This window comes from Emydura macquarii, unplaced genomic scaffold (genome assembly GCF_026122565.2).
Source record: "Emydura macquarii macquarii isolate MOO-44397 ecotype Brisbane River unplaced genomic scaffold, CSIRO-AGI_Emac_v2 contig_2205, whole genome shotgun sequence".
Classification (NCBI taxonomy): Eukaryota; Metazoa; Chordata; order Testudines; family Chelidae; genus Emydura; species Emydura macquarii.
Window position 1 is genome coordinate 12,844,946 of NW_027132342.1, and position 16,524 is coordinate 12,861,469.

Here is a 16,524-nt window from a genome sequence, read left to right on the forward strand (position 1 = left end):
CGGAGGTTACTGCTTGCTTTAGTTTCAATAGGGCCTGATTTTGTTTTGGGCCCCACTTTTAGAGTACTTCCTTTTTTAGTAGCTGGTACAGTGGCTATGCTTTTAAGGCAAACATTTTTACATGGCTGCGGAGCCATTTTGTGAGACCTAACAAGGATTGCAATGCAGAGACATTAGTGGGTGCTGGCAGTTTACAAATTAGTTCCATTCACTGCTGGTTAGGGGTAACTTTTTTTTTTGTTCTAGCACTGAACCCAGATAATTGAACCTTTTGCTGACACAATTGGGCTTTTTTAAATTTAATTTCAGTTAGGGAGATGACTTCATTGAGCAAAAGCAGCTAGGCTTTTTGGTTACAGTTTAAATGAGAACATTAGCCACATTAGAGAGAACATTTATTGGTGCTGTACATCTATTCTATAATTTAATAACATGGACATGGCAGATTATGGGGGAGCAGTGTAGCCCCTGTAGAACATGGATGAATGTGAGTTGACAGTTTGAAAAATGAAAAAGTGTAGCCCTAGATGTTTAAGGATAACTTGTTGTTTCTATCACCGTTATCTGTGTGCAGCTACAAGCATACATGTTGTTGTGTATTTTGTTTTATGTGCCATGGTATGCAGAAACTGAGACATTTGCAAGGTTACTTACCAGGCGTATTTATTTTTGCCAGCCGAAAGATGTTATACTACAGGGGTCAGAATAGCTAAGCAAGCAACTGAAGCTATGCTAGGCCTGTAGGACAGTAGTCAGGCAACTCAAATTGCAGTGGGCGTCCTACAGTCTTCAGCTATATGATCACATCATGTTTTTTCCACAGGATGCCTGCCTGACTTGGTACATAGGATGGACCTGATCTGGGAATGAATTGGGGTTTGTAGTGAAAGAGACTGTTGCCTGTAGTATGCCTGTTTCATTTCATACAGAAATTGGGAGTTGTGTAATGAATGAAGCTGGGGATTGCAGGAAGAGCAAAGATGGTCTCAGGTTGGATGCTGCCCTGGAGAATGGGATTCTACCCCTGGCTCTTGAATTCCTGTGTGATCTTGGGCAAGCCACTTAAACTAAATTTTCCACAGATGGCCACTAACGGTGTGTTCCTTGGTTTCTGGATGCCCAACTAGAAACCCTGGTATCTGATATGCAGAAGAGCTGAGCACTCAACTGCAATCACTGCGCTGTGCTTTGAACATATTAAGTGTTAATGCTCTGAAAACTCAGGTTCTATATGGCTCAGATAGAGCCCCCAGTATTAGTAGATACTTTTGACATTAATTTCTCTTTTCCTCACTTCTCCACCTGTAAAACTGAGATAATACCCTCTCACAGTGGTATTGTGAAGATAAATTAACATTTGTGAGGTACTCAGATACTATAGTGATGTGCATTATAGAAAAGCCAATGAGGAGATTCTGTCTTTGGAGCAGGGGTTGAATAGTGTGGAGTAAAGGCCTGGGGCCACATGCTGCATAGAGAGAAGACAAAATATTAAGTAGCTGTTCATCCATCTTGTGCACTGAATAAGGTGCAGGAATCCTGTGGAAAATAGTATGTAATCATGTAATTAAAGACTGTATCATGCTTGCAAGAGGGCTAAATTAAAGTTGCGTAAATGTTCTGTCATTTCCTAACTTCCTAAATGTTGAGTGCTTGACTTTGTGACTTAAATGTTTTTTAATGTAGATTTTTTTGGTGTGTAATATGTAAAGGGACAAAATGATCATAGGGGAGTACAGAGGTCTCAGCTTTGATGTATAGTCATTTCACTGTTTCTTAGCTATACTTCCTGCATGTATGTTCCCTGCTAATATTCTGGTCATGCTGTTCGGCTTTGGTTTTATTATTATTAAGGTATTCTCTTAGCAGGTCTTTGTTTCCAGAAGTTGCATTTGACTACTTCAAAAGGATATACTTCCTGTTCTCATTTTGTCTGAAAGAGGAGTAATTCGATCTGATTTATGGTAGCCATCTTAGTTTCATTCCATAACTGCTGTTTCTTGTCAAATTTCTGTTCTAGGTTTTTAATGCTTTGCCTTTGTTAACACAGACACAAGTTTATCAAAGGCAGTCACACTTTTTTTTATTTGCGGTATTTAGCTTATCTTAGAAATCTGGTACATTCTCTTAAAATATTTAGATGGCCTCTGGGCTGGTTGTGAGACTACACCTATGCCCAATCTCCCATTTTTTGAGGGAGCAGATTTACCCAAGTGATCTGCAGCTAGTCCTCCAATGCCAGAAGCACCCATAAATCATTATACTGCTTTCTTTAAAGCATTCTGTGACCTAGAAGTAGTTGAAGGCTTCTGGGGCGCATCTGAGAAAGAAATATTGGTTGGAATGTGCTTTCATGACCCAAAAATCAAGGAAATCTATTCAAAACTATGCTGTACCAATAAATAAATAAATAAAATTGTGCTTTTCTGCTGCCTGATGGAAGACAATGATGTCTTCAGATCAGTGTTTGGTTTTTTTAATTACAAACTCGTGTGAGAATAGGTTACATTGTGAATATTAACTGTGTTGAAGAGATTTCTAAGGCTACAGCATCTCCTTTCATTAACATCAAACAACTTCTGCATGCTTGCTGCCACTTGAAGAATTTCTGCTCCATTGGGCTCAGCATAAGAATTTTCAGAGTCCCACATGAGCCACTCATTCTCATCTGCTCTCGCTTTTTCTAAGTGCAGAATCTCCCCAGCCATATCTGAAGCTTAATTTCCTGTTTACAATGTATTTGAAAATGCACACAAGATGCATTTTTCATAAGTTGATTTCCTAACTAATATTTATTTTATTTTCTAATTAACTGGTTATTTGAAACTAGTAAAATGAAATCATGTATGTTCATATTGAAATATGTTGGTGTATACTTTTGGCCCCCTATGTGATAGTATTTCCTGTGTAGTAATTGTATTGGAATTTATCTGCCTCATTTAGTCTTAACAGAATGGCTCTTGTAGCCAAGAGAAACACCTTAGTCCATAATATAAATTCTTAGCATCATCTTTTATTTGCTTTTTCAAAAGTGAATCAGAAAACCTAAATATTTCCTGTGTACTGAAGCTGCTTCCATTACAGTTCATGAATAAATTAGTGAGAACATTGCTAGGTGAGAATGTTAAACCAAATTTCTGATGTGATTTATTCTAGATCTGCAGTCTTGTATGACTGCAGAAGTCCACAGGATAATCATCGAATCTGGCGGTTTAGTGGACAGGTTGAGAGAGTGACTTGGAATCATTTTTCACCTTGCAACTTCTTAGTAAGTGTATATTTTTTCACCACTACTACCTCATGGACTGGGTTGAGCTACTAGTATTTTCCTCCTTAGGTGTATAGCACCTGATACCCCACTAGCAGCTAAGAATACTGATTACTAATGAATTTGATATCTTCTTCACATGAATGCAGCTATACCACTAACAAGCCAATCTGTGCTGTTTCCTTATCACCTGGAGGCTTATTTGTTAGCCATGTTCCTTTAATTTCTGGTGGTTGAGGTAGATTTTCCTCTGCTGCAGCCCTGTTAAGTATCACTGATGCCTGCTACTAAGACCCGGTCTACACTTACCTGGCGATTCGGCGGCAGTCGACAGGAGTTACGCAAGCTACACAGAGTAGCTTGCGTAACTCTTGTCGACCGCTGTACTTCTGTTCTGCGCGGTGTCTTCACTGCACTGCTCCACTTGAGGAGGTGGTTTACTAACGTCGACTTCCTGATTTATTGACCGGGTTTACACTGACCACTCAGTCAATTCAGATAAGTTGATCTGATGGCCGTGACTTTGCCACCGGGAGTGTAGACATAGCCTGAGATTTTACTTGTTCAGTTGGACTTGCTCAGGATTTTTATTTTAACATTTTAAGTGTAGATGTGGCAACTTTATTTTAATCCTGTACTTAAGCACTAGTGGCTACTGTCTCACAAGTGTAGCTTTGGTCAAAAAAAATCTTGAAATTTGAAATTTAAAGAAAATCAGGGTGAAATAGGGGTTCAGTCTCCACATCCATGCACTTTGCTTACAGTCACCAAAAGTGCCTGTTAACATCAATTTTATTGGATTTGTGAAGTAGTCACCAGTGTGCTAAGACCACCAATTCGTTCTGCATAGACCAGACATCAGATAACTTTTCAGTCATCATTGACCTTGGATAGATGTGAACTGGCAGCCAAGAGGTCAAAGGTTTTGTATCCTGTGACATATTGGTGTACAATCCAGACCAGTGGGGGGCTGTCACCCCTGCCCTTTAACCTATGGTGCCTTACAATGTCTTGCTTCTGTAGCATCCAATCTAGATTGCTCACAAACAACCTTCCAGCATGCACATCACTCCCAGATGTGTTTGTGTAACTGTAACCTCCAGTCACCTCCTGGCTCTCACCAGCCTTGGTTATGCTGTAGGATGACCCCAAGTCTCGGATTTTCCCCCAGGAATGCATGTCTTTTACTGTCCAGCCCTCTCCTGGGCAATCCAACTATATTAAGTCCATTTATTCCTTTAAGGGATAATATACACTAGCCTGTTATCTTAAATAGAGTTACCCAGGCACTTTAACTTAAACACACTGGATTAGATAAAACAAATGTATTAACTACAAAGAAATTGATTTTAGATGAGTATAAATAATGAGGCATAAAAGTCAGAAAGAGTTACAAGAAAAACAAAACATTTTCTCATGCCTAACTTAACACACTATATTAGATTCAAGCAAAGTTTCTCACCACATGCTTCTGGCAGCATGACTGACCAAACTGTTCAGGTCAGAGCCCCTCCCCCAGAGTCCAATTCCTTTGTCTTTTCAGTTACATAGAATGAGATAGTCAGGGAGAGAGTGAGAGGTGTCTGCAGGATATTTGTTCCTCCTTTTTATAGTTCCTCTTTGAAAAGCACTTCCAGCTGAGAACCAGGAGACAGGGAGTCTCTGCTGGAAGAAGATGCAGATCTCTTTGTCCCTGACTCCCTTCCTTGCCAAAGACTTACCTGGAAATGTACTTCAGTCATGTTCATAACTTTACACCATTTTGCTATATGCCCTTTACCATGATATTACGGATCAAAAAGTTGAGTTTTCAAATGATTCCTCACAATGCATACCTTGTACAAAGATTATTCCAGTAATGCGTAGGGTGTGAATACAGGGATGTATTCCGTCACAATCCCATTACCCTAGGCCTGGTCTACACTGGGTGCGGATTCGGCGGCAATCAATTGGAGATATGCAAGCTACAAACAGTAACTTGTGTATCTCCCATCGACTTCCTAACGTCTACTTACTGCAGCGTTTTCACTGTGCTGTGCCGACGGGAAATGCCCTCCCATCGACGCAGCGCTACGCTACTTGCCAGGGTGGATTTATGGAGTTGACTTCCAGATTCGATTGAGAGAGTCTTACTGCCACTCAGTTGAACCCGCAAAATCGATCCTGCACTGCTGGCTGTGCCACCAGCAGTGTAGACATAGCCTCAGTGTTTGAAACATGCAAGCTATTTAAGTTCAAGCTTAATCAAAATCTTGTTTAAGAAATTTGTGTTCATTTTGTTCAGGATACTATAAAATAAAGTCTGAATTTTATGGATTTTACAAACTTTAGATTAGATGCTAAATTCTCAGGTTGTTTCTAGTGAATTGATATATCCGTTTCTTTGACAACGTAATGTTTTTCCCCAGGCTAGCACAGAAGACGGCTTTGTGTACTGTCTAGATGCTCGTTCCGATAAGCCACTTTTTACTCTGAAGGCTCATAATGAGGAAATATCTGGTAAATTTTGTGTCTTCTTTCTTTACCTAAAACATATCTGTTAATGTGTAGTTGGAATAAGTCTTAAATGGTTGTGTAAATGTGAACTTGTTTGAGAGATGCAGTATTTTTCTTGTTTAGCAAAATCCTTTAGTAATCATGGTAGCTGGCCACTTAAATGGCCTCTTGATAGAGGTGTATCTTAAGGGATGTATGTTTTGACCGTAATGCATTTTTTCTCATAGAATTGCATGAATAAAAATGTCAAAGCAAATCTCACTGGTTTGGGTCACATTCCTAAATGAAGTAGTTTGCACAAACATATTCCTGCATGAAGAGGACTCTGCAAAATCAACAAACCAAAACACTATTGATCTTTTTTAGGTTTTTAGATTAATAATCTCACACTCTGGATCAGATTATTAATACTAATACTCATACATTGTGCAGCTGACTCAAAAATGACCACATAATCTGAGATGATAAAAAGGGGTCTGTCTCTGATAGTTGAAAGAAGAGGCCATGAAGCTGGACAGTTGTCAGAGAAGCAATGAGATATGGATTTAGCAGCTGGAAGGAGAAGATTGAGACATCACTGCACTCAGTAAAACTCCTCGTTACTGCCAGAGGAGAAATGGACCACTGTAGGTTTTGCTCCCCCAGAAGGATCTCGGTTTCTCCCACTAATTGTGGGGGGCACAATGTTTCTTTTAGTCTCCCATTCTTTTAAGGCAGATGGAGAACATGAGGTTCTTTTTTTGTATTTCACTTTAAAATGTTACATACGAAGACAAGTATGCAACAATTGCATGATGATTTTAAACTGATCTATTCTAATTCTTTTCAGGGCTCCAGTTAAGCAGTCAGATCAAAGGGTGCCTTGTGACATCATCTGCTGACAAATATGTGAAAATTTGGGATATACTGGGAGACAAACCAAGTCTTATCCATTCCAGGGATATGAAAATGGTAAAGTAACTTAAACATCACTTCTAAGAAAGTTAGCATATAAACCATGACTGATAGAGCTCACTTCTGATTTTTAACCAGGCTTCCTTGTCTTGTTCTCCTTAACACTTCAGATCCTAGTAAAGATCACACATGAGAATGAATTGGGCATCTTGTCCTGGGTACTCAGTTCACCTCACCTCACAGTATATAACACAATTCAACACATAATTGGCAGCTTCTGCTTTAAAGCCTTGGATCAGAATATCCAATTATTTTTACAAAATCATTCAACATCGATTTTGAGGGAACAAGAGGGCCTTACATTTGCTTAACTTGTTCTGTGAAGGTATGTTAAGGTGACACTTTTTTGACATTAAAACAATTTTTCCCACAGGGCGTTCTCTTCTGTGCAACTTGTTGCCCTGATTTGCCATTTGTCTATGCCTTTGGAGGGGAGAGAGAGGGGCTTCGAGTCTGGGATATAAGCACTATTTCTGCAGGTAACATAGTCTCATTAATCAGAGTTTCAGGGTTCCATTTTTTTTCTTCCTCATATACTGCATATTCAGTAATACATCAAATGAGGCAACAAGGTGGTTGTGAAAGAATTACAGGCTGCTGGTGGACAATGAGGTGTTTGCAGCATCCTGTTACGTTGTTCTGCTACTAACAGCATGCCAGGCACTTTGGATAGATTAGTCCCTGCCCTGATGAGGTTTCTGTTTAAGTGGAATAGGTGCCTTGGCCTCATGCTTTGAAATATGGCATTGAAAGTGTTTTGAATCCTGGGTTTTTTGTTTTTTTTTCCCAACTTTTAAAGTGGTGTATATTTTCAAATTTTTAACCAAAATTTAAAGTGAAGCCTCCAGTGTTTGTTTAAAAAATGACATCTTCGAGTGCTTGCTCATGTCTATTTCACTATAGGTGTGTGCACGCCTCCATGCACGGTTACCTGGAACCTTTTTCCCTGGAGCCCCATGCACATGCCGCAGTATATGAGACGCTGTTGGCCTTATGCCCCCTCAGTTCCTTCTTTCCGCCTGTGCCAGTTGCTGGAACTAGCCTTGCTCTCAGCAAGTACTATTCCCCTTGTTTGGACTTGTTTGATATTCTAAGTTAGCTTTATTTAGTTAAGTAGTTGTTAAGTGTTGTTAAGAGTAGTTATAGATAAGGCAAGTCCCTGTGGGGACTTCGAGTGGCTGGGCCATGCCCTGGTTGCCGGGCTTCAAGCAGTGTGCCTCCTGCAGCAAGGCCTTCCTGCTTAGCGACCCCCCACGACTGCTGCCTTAAGTGCTTGGGGGAAGCCCACAGAAAAGAGAAGTGCAAGATCTGCAGGGCTTTCAAACCGAGGACTCAAAAGGACTGAGAAATCCAGTTGAAAGCCCTGCTGATTGAGGCAGCGCTCCGCCCGGCGTCCCAGCCAACCCGCTTCACCTCGGTACCGAGTGTGGCTTTGGTACAGAGCGCACTGTTGGCACCATCCTCAATTCAGCACCGCACAACGTTGCCGGCACCGAAGAGGAAGAAGCAGCGCATGGAGCACAGACACTCCCCTGCGCCGATGGTACAGGCAGGGTCAAATATGGAGATGCACTGGACCCGGCCCATCGAGACTTCTCCAGTGCCTGTATCTCCGGTCAAGGAGTCTCCCCCGATTTCTGGGAGTGGGAGACTGCCCCTGCCGACGCCGTCAACACCAGAGCCTTTTCAGGCAGTAAGAGCCTTGTTGGCCTTGCCTATGCCGTCTATGCCACCTCCACTCCCCACCGAGGGAGAAAGGGCCTGTGTCACGGGGGAAACGTGCGTTGGGTGCCACTGAATGGCGGTGGAGATCCCCAGCACAGGGAGGAAGATCTCCTGCCAAACAGTCTCCGAAGGTAGAGCAGAGCCACTCCCCCAGTAGTTGCTCCAGGTTGGCGTCATCGAGCCAACCTGCCCCAGCACGGGACGTGGAGTCTCCCTCTCGGCGCCGATGTTGCTTCCCAGCACCAGAAGCAGCACACGCCAGGAGGCGGCACCGGTCGAGGTCTGCAAGGCGGCGCTTGGACAGCTCCTGTTCCAGATCCCCAGCATCGAGGAGTTCGCCCTTACCTAGATGGCGCAGAACTGTGTTGCTGTCGGAGGACCCGGCACCACAGAGTTTGCAGCGTGGAACCCGGTCGCCGGAGTCCAGCTCGGCACTGAGGGGTTCGGGGCAGCACCGACCTCGGTTACCGAAAGTGTCTGCAGGGCTGCAAGGCAAGTGGCAGTGGAAATCATTAGTACTGAGATGATTCTCCGGCACCTCTAGCTCTTCGGAGTGTACCCCCGCTCGTCGGCACCACTCACGGCAATGGAGGCAGTCCTCATCGTCCTCCAGGTTGGAGGCATTGAGAGGGCAGTCCCCGGCATGGAAGGGTGCCCGGGACCGAGGACTAACACAGCACCGCCGGTCCAGGGCCTCTGATTACGATGATGGCTCGGGGTCTCCCAAGGGGGACAGATGTCAGGCGAGCCAGTGCCCCCACAAAGTGTCACACCCTCTGGTGCAGTTAGTCCCGGGTTGGCCCCAGGATCAGTGGCTGCAACAATGGCCTTATTGGGCCTATGGGGTCTCCAGGTAGGACCGGGGCCCCAATCCATTATGTCGTCAGGGGTGCTGTCCATGGCCTCCGGCACAGGAGAAGGCCCATAGGCACCACTCCTCAGACGAGGAGTTGGACCCCATGGAGGGAACCTCAGCAGGTACAACCCTTCGCCAGGAGGGGGCGCACCCACAGGCTGCACCTCTGCAGTCCTCTTCCTTCTCACGGGACGAGGCAGTCTCCCGGGACCACCCAGTGCCACTGGAGGGTTTCAGGGCACACCAGGAGCTGCTTAAGAGGATGACCTCCGACTTGGGGCTGGAGGTGAAGGAGTTAAAAGAGGCCGAAGATAGCCTCTTTAATGTGCTGGCGGCAGCTGCCCCAGAGAGAGTGGCACTCACAATCTTAAGGACCCTTTCGTGGACTGCAAAGGCTGTGTGGCAAACCCATTCCTCGGTCGCCCCTACGTCAAAGGTGGTCAAGAAGAAATACTATATCCCGGCCAAGGGGTTTGAGTATTTGTTCACACACCCTGTCCCGGGAACCTTGATAGTGAATGCGGCTAACCAGCGAGACAGGCAAGATCGGCCAGAGTCCGCTCCCAAGAACAAAGACAATAAGAAGCTGGATTTGTTTGGGGGAGAGGTTTATTCCACAGCAAGTCTGCAGTTCAGGATTGCCAACCATCAGGCCCTCCTGGGCAGATATAATTTCAACCTGTGGGACTCCCTCAGGCGGTTTGCTGAGACCCTGCCCTAGGACCAGGCTGCAGACTTTAGCACTATCGTGGAGGAAGGAACCGTGGTAGCTAGGGCAGCGCTCCAGACGTCCTGTGACGCTGCTGACTCGGTGGGCAGGGCCATAGCCTCTGCCATCTATATGAGAAAGTGCTCATGGCTGCAATCCTCGGGCCTCTCCCAGAAGGTGCAGCAGGCTATTCAGGATCTCCCCTTTGATGGGTTAGCCCTGTTCTCGGACCAGACCGATGTGAAGCTGCATGGTCTGAAGGACTCCAGGGCCACACTTTGCTCCCTGGGTCTTTACACACCCCAGCTTTCCAGGCATGAATCACAGCCCCAGGTGCAGCAGCAGCCAAGACCTCTGCCCAGGCCTTTCCAACCCTATAGGGATAGGAATAGGGGGTTCCGAAGAAAAAATCAGCCCCCTAGCTCATCTTCAGGTCCCTAGCAGGGGCCCCCCAGGAGGTCAGGCAACTAAAGGAGACAATTTTGATGGTGTGCCCAAGGGTGATGCCCCGACTGCCCTCCTGGATCCGTCCCGCCCCTTCCTAAACAAGTTAAGGCCCCTCTATCCCGAATAGGCAAAGATCACTTCAGACTGTTGGGTCCTTGGGATAATATTGGGGGGCTATGCCCTACAGTTTACATCTACCCCCCCCCCCCGTTCCCCTCCCCCAACAACCCTCCCCCTCTGTCCCTCTTCAGGGACCTCTCTCACGAGCAACTCCTCTTACAGGAGGTGGACACCCTCCTCAACCTGGGAGCGATGGAAATGGTCCTTCAAGGCGGAAGGGGTTCTATTCGAGGTACTTCCTCATCCCCAAGGCAAAGGGTAGTCTGAGACCCATATTAGACCTGCGTCGTCTAAACAAATATGTCAAAAGACTCAGGTTTCACATGGTCCCCCTAGCCTCAGTACCAGTACCAGTTTACAGCCCTGCCCTTTGGCCTATCTTCAGCTCCAAGGGTGTTCACCAAGTGCATGGCGGTAGTGGCTGCCCATCTCAGACGAAAGGGTGTGCAAATTTTTCCTTACCTAGATGATTGGCTGATCAGGGACAGGTCCAGGTCCCAAGTGTAGGAAAGCGTGACCCTCACTTGCTCCATGTGCAGCAGGCTGGGACTACTCATAAATTAGGGTTCAGTGGGCTACCTTGGACGCTTCCCAGGCCAGAGCCTTCCTGCCTCAGCCACATTTCGAGGCAATGGTCTCTATCATCTCCCAGCTGCACCGATGCCCCACAACAACAGCCAGATACTGCCTACAGCTATTAGGCCACATGGTGTAAGTAGTGAGACAAGCTCGCCTGAGGCTCAGACTGCTTCAGGCGTGGTTGGCCTCAGTATATGTTCCGAGCAGACACCCATTGGACTGGGTGGTCACAATTCCTTTGCCAGTCCTAGCCTCCCTAAACTGGTGGCTGACTCCCAGGGCAGTGATGAAGGGCATTCCGTTCAGGGAACTGGTCCCATCAGTCACCCTAATTTTTGACACTTTGGATGTAGGATGGGGAGCCCACATCAGCGCCAACCTAGGCACTCGGAGAGGTGCCTGTACATCAACGTGAAGGAGCTGAGGGCCATTCACCTAGCGTGCAGGGTGTTCCTCCAATTCCTGACAGGCAGAGTGGTGCAGGTGCTGACAGACAACACCGCAGCCATGTTTTACATAAACAGGCAGAGGGGAGCATGCTCCTCAGCCCTCTGTGAGGAAGCTATCCATCCGTGGGACTGTGCCACGAGTCACAATTTCCACTTGACTGCCTCTCACCTCCCGGGAGTGAGGAACGATGAGGCGGATCGCCTCAGCAGGTCGTTTCTACCCCGCCACGACTGGTCATTGCACCCAGAGGTGATGGCTACGATCTTCCAGATGTGGGGCATTCCTCAACTGGACCTATTCGCGTTGGCCTGGAACACGAAGTGTCCGAGGTTCTGCTCGCTCTGGGGTCGCAAGTCTGGGTCGATTTCCGACATGTTCCTCATGGACTGGATGGGGACCCTCATGTACACGTTCCTGCCCATTCTGCTCCTACCCAAGGTCCTGCTGAAAATAAAGAGGGACAGGAAGAACATTCTACTCATTGCTGCAGCCTGGCCGAGACAGCATTGGTTCAGCATGCTGCTGGACCTTTCGATTGCCCCACCCCTGGAGCTCCCGAGGCGGCACGACCTTCTGTCCCAGGACCATGGTCACCTGTTGCACCAGGACCTGGACTCCCTGCACCTCACGGCCTGGAGGCTCTGTGTGTGACGGAGGGAGAAGGACCTGCACCGAGCAGGCTCTAACGTCCTGCTTGGCAGCAGGAAGCCTTCTACACAGCTCGTGTTTCGGGGTAAGTGGAGGCGGTTTACCTGTTGGGCAGAGTCCTGGGGTATTCCGCCCAGCCTGTCGCCTATACAGGCAATCCTGGAGTACCTGCTTCAGCTAAAGCTCCAAGTTCTGGCGCTGGCCTTGCTGAAGGTTCACCTGGCAGCCATTTCGGCCTTCCATCAGCTGCTAGAGGAGAGATCGCTGTTCTCCCATCCCATGTCGGTCAGGTTCCTCAAGGGGGTGGAGAGGCTTTATCCGCAGGTCCACGACCTGGTGCCTCCCTGGGATCTCAACATGATCCTCTCAAGACTCATGGGGCCCCCCTTTGAACTCATGGCTTCATGCCCTCTGCTCATGCTTTCATGGAAGGTAGCTTTCCTAGTGGCCATTATCTCAGCTAGGAGGGTCTCCGAGATTTGGGCCTTGACCTCGGAGCATCGTTATACAGTATTCTATAAGGACAAGGTCCAGCTGAGTCTGCATCTGGCCTTCCTACCCAAGGTGGTTTCCCAATTTCATTGTAATCAAGATATTTTTTCCCCCCTGTTTTTTCCCAAACCGCATGGGTTTGGAGGAGAGGAGATTGCATTCGCTGGATGTGAGACGAGCCCTGGCCTTCTACATCAAGCGTACAAAGCCATTCTGGAAATCGACGCAGCTCTTCGTCACAGTGATTGACCAGATGAAAGGCTCACCTGTCTCCACCCAGTGCATATCCTTGTGAATTACATCATGCATCAAGTTCTGCTACGAGCAGCAAGGGTGCCGCTTGCGGGAACCATCACAGCGCACTCAACCAGAGCTCAAGCCTCATCTACAGCTTTCCTGGAGAGAATGCCCCTGCAGGGCATCTGCACTGCCACCTGGTTGTCAGTGCATACCTTCACGTCTCACTACGCTATCGTCCAGCAGGTGAGAGAGGACGTGGGATTCGGCAGAACAGTGCTGAGGGCAGCTCACCGGTAACTCGACCCACCTCCACAGGTATTGCTTGATAGTCACTTATAGTGGAATGGACATGAGCAAGCACTCAAAGAAGAAAACAAGGTTACTTACCAATAACTGATGTTCTTCGAAATGTGTTGCTCATGTCCATTCCACAACCCACCCCCGCTGCCGGAGTTGGCAGAAAGAAGGGACTGAGGGGGCGGAGGGCCAGCAGTGCCTCATACCATGGCATATGCCCAGGGCTCCAGGGGGCGCCGGAGCCAGTCCTACGGGATCTGCTAAGGGGGAAAAAAGTTCCCGGTAACAGTGCAGGGAGGTGTGCACACACCTATAGTGGAATGGACATGAGCAACACCTCTCGAAGAACACCAGTTACTGGTAAGTAACCTTGTTTTATTTTCTTTCAATTCATATACTTTCTGATATAGCTTGTTCTTTTAATTTTGATCTGAGGTACTGTTTTTTTTAATGCTGGCTGCATGGTTGAGGATCTTTACAGTTACTCTTTATATTTTGTCTCTAGTACCACAAGCTTTTAATTTAAAAACAAAAAAAACTTTGGCTGTGGTTTGGAAGAGTGGAAACTGATTTTGGTCACATGCCCAATTGTATTATCATGTGTAATAAATAGTAGTGATTATCTTTTTTAAGGCATGCAGAAATCAAATGAAAATCTAAACCAGAATTAAATTTTAAACAAAACACTTTGGTCTGCACAACTTAGGTCATCTCCAAGTGTGAATAGATGGATACCACTTAACCTGCCTTTCTCACACTTGTATCCTATGTACTTATCTTCTGATAGAGCAATCACAGACCATTTGCAACATGACCACAGAACAGCAGCCAGGGAGAAGTACCTTGTCTTCCTCCTAATGTATTTAGTTAGCAGAGTTCCTATTTGTTTTGAAATATAAAACTTAAACTCTCTTAGTAGAACAGTGTCTTGAAAGCTTTTTTCAACCAAGTTTAAGATTCACATTTCATTACGGTAAACTATGCTCTAGCTATTGTAGGAATCGTCTCTCCATGATACTGGCTTTTATGTAATCTCTTGCATTGCAGTGAATGAAGTTTTTGGAAGCAGAGAGAGGTTGGTAGCTGCCAATACAAACTCTGCAACTAGCAGCTCCTTTGCCAGCAGTAGCAGCAAGAGTCTAGAAGCCGCAATGGAATCATGACTGATCAAACCTCACAGATGGTATATAAGTACAAAACATAAAACCAGAGTACACACTGGGACTACAATTAACATGTACTCTGCACCCACTATTTTAAAAAGTGTTCATAAAGTGTATCAGGTTTCTTGAAATCTGCAGCTTTTTCATCTTGTGGGAGGAAAACGTGGTCTTGTGGTTAAGGCAGGAGAGTCAGCAGTTATGAGTTCCTGCCTCTATCACTGATTTGGAAAGATTAAGTGATGTGCTTGCACCTTACTTTACTGAGCACTGACCTGGGAATAACACATCTGTTTGTAAACTGTACTTATCTTTGGCAGGAAAGCACTGGGCTACTGTAGAGTGTATTCAAACTAGCGTAATGAAGACTGGATATCTTTTAATTGCATAATGAAAAATACTTCAACTGAAAATTGCCATAATACTTAAACCAAGGACTGCATAAAAGCTCTTGGAATGTAAATAGTAAAATAATGCTTAAATTCCTCCAGAGTAATCTAAGGATGGACTATTTAACAAATTTTCAATATAGCTTTTAAAAGGCTAATATCTAATTTTAAATCTCTTAGAACAATGTTTTTCAAATGGTGAGTGGCAACGGCTGGGGGAGGGAGATGATAAGCAGGTGGGGCCATGAACTACCCTACAAAAGAAAATCTCACTCCCTGTACACCCTTACCCTTCATTAATTATTGTCATGGTCAACTGTTATCAGTCTCTCAAAACACAGATTACATAGGTTTTTCCTCTCTCTTAGTAAATGGAAGGGGGTTGTGGAAATCTTTGGCTTTGAATAATAGGTTACCAATCTCAGTATAAAATAGGGCAGAAATGCAACCTGTTAATGGCCTTGGCCATTTCACAAAGTTATGGATGTTCTTTAAATACATGTCCTGCAGGGGCACTCGTTCCAGGAAGGCCGCGGATGAGGCCTGGGCTCTGGTTGAGTGTGCCTTCACAGCACCCGGAAGGGGCACCCCTGCCTGCTTGTAATAGACTCTGATGCAGGCGGTAATCCAGTTGGAGATTCGCTGGTGGAGACGGGTGAGCCTTTCATCCGGTCACCCACTGCCACAAACAGTTGCGACGACTTCCGAAAGGGCCTGGTGCACTCGATGTAGTAGGCTAAGGCTCGTCTGACATCCAGCAAATGCCAAACCGTGTGGTTTAGGGAAAAACACAGGGAGGAAGATACCTTGATTACAGTGGAACTGAGACACCCCCTTAGGCAGGATGGCCGGGTGGGGCCTCAGCCGAACCTTATCCTTATAGAAAACCGTCTAGGGGGGCTCCAAGCTCTTATCTTGGAGACCCTCTTAGCCGATGTAATGGCCACCAGGAAGGCTACCTTCCAAGGCAGGAGGAGCAGGGAGCATGTGGCCATGGGCTCGAAGGGGTGTCTCATCAACATGGTAAGGACCAGGTTGAGATACCAGGGCGGTACCGGGTCCCACACCTGAGGGAAGGTCCTCTCTACCTCCCTTAAGGAACCTAACTCACATGGGGTGGGAAAACAGGGGCCGCCCCCCCATCAGTTGGTGGAAGACCAAGATGGCCGCCAGGTGCACCTTCAGGGAAGCCAGAGCTAGGCCCTGAAGCTTAAGGTGCAGCAGGTATTCCAAGATCGCCTGTATATGTGAGAAACTTGGTGGTATATGCCTCCACTTGGCCCTGTACGTAACCTGTGGGGATGGTTTTCTGCTACCCAGCAGCACCTGTTAGATCTGTACGGAGCAGGCTCTTTCTCCCTCCGTCAGCCAGAGAGTCTCCATGCCGTCAGGTGGAGGGAGTCCAGGTCCGGGTGCAGCAGGCGCCCTTGGTCCAAGTCGTAACGCCTGGGTAGCGGAATCGGCGCGGTGATGGAGAGGTCGAGCAAAACGCTGTACCAATGCTGCCTCGGCCACGCTGGAGTGCTTAGAGTGATATCCGCTCTGTCCCTCTTGATTTTGAGAAGGACTTGGGGCAAGAGCAGGATGAGGGGAAATGCATACATCAGGCCCCCCCCTCCAGTCTATAAGGAACGTGTCGCACAGGGAGCCCGGCTTGGGACCCTGAAGTGAGCAGAACCTCGGGCATTTCCTGT

The 16,524-nt window shown here is 46.5% G+C and overlaps 1 protein-coding gene across 1 annotated transcript in view; it reads left to right on the forward strand.

Annotated features, from left to right (window-relative positions):
• The window catches only part of PWP1 (PWP1 homolog, endonuclein), a 51,288-nt gene extending 36,502 nt beyond the window's left edge, over positions 1 to 14,786 (forward strand). The window contains exons 11-15 of the mRNA XM_067558992.1: positions 3,157 to 3,268; positions 5,677 to 5,767; positions 6,594 to 6,715; positions 7,092 to 7,197; positions 14,329 to 14,786. Coding sequence (XP_067415093.1) covers positions 3,157 to 3,268; positions 5,677 to 5,767; positions 6,594 to 6,715; positions 7,092 to 7,197; positions 14,329 to 14,444 — 547 coding nt within the window. The 3' untranslated portion in view covers positions 14,445 to 14,786. The remainder of the gene's footprint in view (positions 1 to 3,156; positions 3,269 to 5,676; positions 5,768 to 6,593; positions 6,716 to 7,091; positions 7,198 to 14,328) is intronic.
• Positions 14,787 to 16,524: the final 1,738 nt, after the last annotated feature.